The sequence below is a fragment of the Olea europaea genome, unplaced genomic scaffold, assembly GCF_002742605.1.
Source record: "Olea europaea var. sylvestris unplaced genomic scaffold, O_europaea_v1 scaffold213, whole genome shotgun sequence".
Lineage (NCBI taxonomy): Eukaryota > Viridiplantae > Streptophyta > Magnoliopsida > Lamiales > Oleaceae > Olea > Olea europaea.
This window is the reverse complement of record NW_019239264.1, coordinates 154,141-158,960: the sequence shown is the minus strand read 5'-3', so window position 1 is coordinate 158,960 and position 4,820 is coordinate 154,141. Positions and strand designations below refer to the sequence as shown.

At 33.7% G+C, this 4,820-nt stretch overlaps 1 protein-coding gene across 1 annotated transcript; it reads left to right on the top strand.

The window, feature by feature from the left end:
• Positions 1–937: 937 nt before the first annotated feature.
• LOC111380352 (zinc finger BED domain-containing protein RICESLEEPER 1-like) lies at positions 938–2,917 on the top strand. The gene is made up of 5 exons (XM_023003889.1): positions 938–956; positions 1,039–1,163; positions 1,255–1,372; positions 1,485–1,498; positions 1,640–2,917. Exons 1-5 carry the CDS (start codon positions 938–940, stop codon positions 2,915–2,917), a joined length of 1,554 nt encoding a protein of 517 aa, XP_022859657.1.
• The last annotated feature ends 1,903 nt before the right edge of the window (positions 2,918–4,820 follow it).

Here is a 4,820-nt window from a genome sequence, read left to right as displayed (position 1 = left end):
GATCTTAGTTTGATAACCCGATTAAGATCCGAATCCGATGATCCGTTAAATAAATGGAGCAAATATGGATATAGGTAAATCCGATCCGATAACAATCCGATCCAATTTATTATAACAAAATATATTTTGTATATTATCACATAATTTATTGCAATTTTTTTTTTTAGAAAAATTGATCTTATACTTTATGAATTTTAATGAATTTTTAATTAAGGATGTCAAAATTATTAAATTCCAATAACACTAATATATATTATAATAAATTGTGTATTGAGGGGAAAAAAAATAAAGAGATGTTGAAACACGAATGGGCTTGACACTTCCATCCCAATCCATGTGCCAATTTGACAAATGAGGATAATGGGCTTGATATTATCATCTCTTCCAGCCACGTTTGACATTTTGGTTTCCTGAACATTCTTTTTTCTTTCTAAAATTTAATCAGTTAATTCAAAAAAACCATTCATATTTTCCAAATTCTAATTGGACCGTAGATGAATCAGATTCAAAAATGGAAATCCCATGGTATTCTCCATCTTTAGCCCATATTTACGTTTCTACGACTCTTCATCTCTACGACTACGCAGCAAGGACGGATATTCTTCTAAAACTTAAGGTTTCTTCTTCTTTGATTTTTCTTTGTATGTCATCTCCAACAAGATTTCATCAGTATATATGCCCTTAGAAATTTAATGCCCTTTTCTTGTTTTGTTTTCCTCAAGTTGTTTTAACTTATTAACCTTCATTTTCTAATTTTTCTTGTTTTGTTGTTTTCAATTTGTTGTTTCATTGTTTCCCTCATTGTTTTAACATATTGACCTTGATTTTAGGGCTTTTTGGATACATATCATTTTGACGAGCTCAACACTGAAGTAGAGAAAAAAGATGATGCTAGGAATGTTATACAAGTTGAAGATTCACCTCCACCTCCTAAGAGATGAAAATTGACTTCAAAGGTATGGAATGATTTTATAAAATTTGAGAGGCCAAAAGGAAATGAAATTACAAAGTGCAAACATTGTTGTAAAGAATTTGTAGGAGAGAGTGTTAAAGGAACTAGCCACTTAAAGAATCACTTAGACAAGTGTAATGGGAAAAGTAGTAGAGACATTGGTCCGCAAATGCTATCCATATCCAAAAGTTTCCCTGAGGCTGCTGCCATGGTTCAAAATCGTAAGTTTGACCAATTGAAAAGTAGGATGGATTTTGCTAAGATGGTTATCATGCATAATTATCCTTTTAATATGGCTGAAGTTGGATGTCCTTGAAGTTTACAAACGTGAAAAGGAAAAGTTACACAACCACTTAGAGAAACTCCCAGGTAGAATCACTCTAACTACTGATATTTGGACATCTGATCATCAAGATATTGGTTATATATGCTCACACATCTCATTTTATTGATGATAATTGGGAATTGAACAAAAAAATAATCGGTTATAGATGTATCAAATATCCTCATGATGCGGAAACCCTTTTTACAGTCAATGATGCGATGGTAAGAAGTTTGAAAAGTTGGCTTTGTGACAAGTCTTAAATAGCTTTGGAAGGTGAGTTATTTCACGTGCATTGTAGTGCTCATATTCTTAATTTGACTGTGCAAGACGGGTTAAAAGTAATTGGAGTGTTTATTCATAAGGTTAGAGAAACTGTGAAGTATTTGAAAAGGTCTCCATATGCAACACAAAAATTTGAAACTGTGAAGTATTTGAAAAGGTCTCCATATGCAACACAAAAATTTGAAACTGTGAAGTATTTGAAAAGGTCTCCATATGCAACACAAAAATTTGAAACTGTGAAGTATTTGAAAAGGTCTCCATATGCAACACAAAAATTTGAAACTGTGAAGTATTTGAAAAGGTCTCCATATGCAACACAAAAATTTGAAACTGTGAAGTATTTGAAAAGGTCTCCATATGCAACACAAAAATTTACTCATGCAAAATATCAACTTAGGTTGATAGATAAGAAAAAGGTGAAGATGGATTTTTCTACTAGGTGGAATTCTACTTTTGAGATGATTGAAAGTGCAATAGAGATGAAAGAGGTGCTTTGTCGCCTAGCACAAATAGATCGTAATTATAAACTCTATCCAAGTGATGAAGAATGGAAAATTGCTAAAGTTCTATGTGATTACTTGAGAATATTTTATGATGCAACAAATCATTTTTCTGGTTCTCATTTCCTCACATCAAATGTGTTTTTTCCGGATGTTTGTAATATTCAACTACATTTATCTAAATGGGAAAGAAGTGAGCACGGTTTTTTGAGTATGATGGCTGGCCCAATGAAATTGAAGTTTGTTAAATATTGGGAGAAGTGTTGTTTGGTATCAGCAATTGCTATTGTTTTTTATCCAAGATTTAAAATGGATTTGGCTGAATATTATTATGATAAATTCTATGGTGTTGATGCTCATACACATGTTGAAAGAGTTCATAAGGCAACATTTAACCTTTTCAATGAGTATGATGATAGTTCATCCCAATCTGAAGTGGAAGCAAGTCAAGAAGTTGGTTCTAGTAGTGATCACGAAATGGGGGCATTTCTAGAGGACCATCTAGAGGACCAATTGAGTGGGTTTGATTCTTGGTCAACACAATTTCGATCTTCTAATTTGTCATGTTCTTCGAAAAAGTCAGAATTAGAGAAGTACTTGGAGGAACCATTATTTCCAAGAACTGAAAATTTTAAAGTTTTGAATTGGTGGAAGGTTAATAATGCTAAATTCCCCACTCTTGGAAAATTTGCTCGTTACATATTAGCTGTTCCAGCAACTACTGTTGCGTCTAAGGCTGTATTTAGTGTGGGAGGAAGAGTAATTGATGATTTTCATGCTTCGTTGCTTCCGAAAACTATAGAAACTTTGGTGACCACACAAGATTTGCTCGCTTCCCCAAAAAAGAAGAGTAAGTAACTAAGTATTCTAATTATTAAGTTTGGTTATATTTTTTTTCTCAAGTGTGACTATGTATTATTATTTATTCCTTACAAGTACTTAATTTGTTACGTTCTTTTTGCAGAACTTGACGTGAATGTTACAAACAAAGCCGTATAAAATTAAAATAATGTTTCTTAATGACTAAAGCTTATGTAAGTTTTAGTTATAAATTTATGTTTTCAATTTCTTGAGATGACATTTGTTTTGTACAGCCTTTTATTCTTAAACATCCCTTTTTGTAGGCGTGGTGGACTTGTGGGTGATATGATATGGAGAGAGAGCTCAAACTTCAAAGGCTACGCTTGAGAATTTTTTTTCTTCTGTTTTTGTTGCTCACTTTATCTTTATCATTTGTTAAATATGTAGTTATTGGAATATTTTTCATATTTTGGTTCCTTTTAATTTGGTATTATTTTGTGGATTGTTATGGAAATTGTCAATAGTAACATATAGTTATTTCCTTATATCACAATAAAAAAAATGTGTAAAATATTTCGGATCGGATATCCGATAACATAGCAAATTGGATATGAATTTAACAATCTAATATCTGTTGGATTATCGGATCGGATCGGATCAGATCGGATATGGGTAGATCCGATCCATATCCGATCCATTGACAGCCCTAGCTACAATGTTTGAATAGTTCAAAGAGTGGAAATCTACAAGAAGTACTGGATAGTTCACTTGAGAACAACGACGAAAATGAAAAACTCACATTACAATTTTTCTCTCAAATAATATGTTCTTTGTACAACGAATAAAAACCTTATATATGCGAATTTAAAAATCCGAGTCTAAATAAAACCCTAATTCTAAAGGCAAACACAAATAAACTACAAAATTGTAAAATATAACTGAATAAAACTAAAATATTGTAAAAATAAAGAAAAAATAAGTAGACTGACTCAAAACATAAAAATGGTAAAATGGACACCACTCCGTATCGATGAGGTGACATTTGCTCTACATCGGTCTAGGGAGACGAGGGTATGCATTGAGGTTAACTTGGAGTATCAACTCACTGATAGAGTTTGGATTGAGAGGAAAAAGCAAGGAGGTTATTAGAAGACTTTTTTTTTATGGAAAGATGCCAGAGTATTGTGTAAAATGTTGACACTTAAGGGAATATTGATGAGCACGGCATGGTTGATAACACCATGTACCACCTCTTATGGCCTTAGTTGTACCAATTACTAACTCCTTGGCCTACTCTAGTACTAGCCAAGGATAAGGGCAAGGGGAAGGAAGTTGAGGTTGAGCTTTGCAAGAGGTGGACACCAGTTCACAGAGAGCAGAGGATATGACATGTTTCTAGCACTTTAGGTGCTCATATTCAGTTTGTTGCTCCACATGTGCCTCCTACAGTTAGTAAGGCTTCATCATTTATTAGCATGGTTACTCCCCATATCAATTTCGAGCTTCAAACTAAAGTTTTGTGGCTCCTAATTCAATTAGTCCTCAAATTAAGTTGGTTACCTCCATTAGGTGCTCCTCTAGTGGTTCAATTAGTTGTCCCAACCAGTGTAGATCCTTTGACTGTCACTACATGCTGTAGCTTTGACTCCAACACAAACTGCCAAACCATTATATGGCTCATACTTCAATCCCCTAGTGAACATTATGATTCAGAGGCAACATGTATTGGTTGACTTAGAGATAGAGCTGCTAGGTTCACGAATATCGTAAGCCTTACTCCAAGTTGGGGTTTGGGCACCTGTTACTTTTAGTCCTCCCATCTGCCAACATATTATGGAGGCATTCATACTTTCTCTGCATTTTTAGCAGTCAGACCTATAGTTCGACATAGACTAAGTATTATGGTTGTTGCCAACTCCATCAGTGTGTTCTTATAAAATCAACACTGATGGATACATCA

Bases quoted from the DNA above. Each gene is read 5' to 3' on its own strand.
- LOC111380352 (XM_023003889.1), top strand. The intron at 1,164-1,254 runs GTTCAAAATCGT...ATATGGCTGAAG, and splicing joins TCCCTGAGGCTGCTGCCATG to TTGGATGTCCTTGAAGTTTA.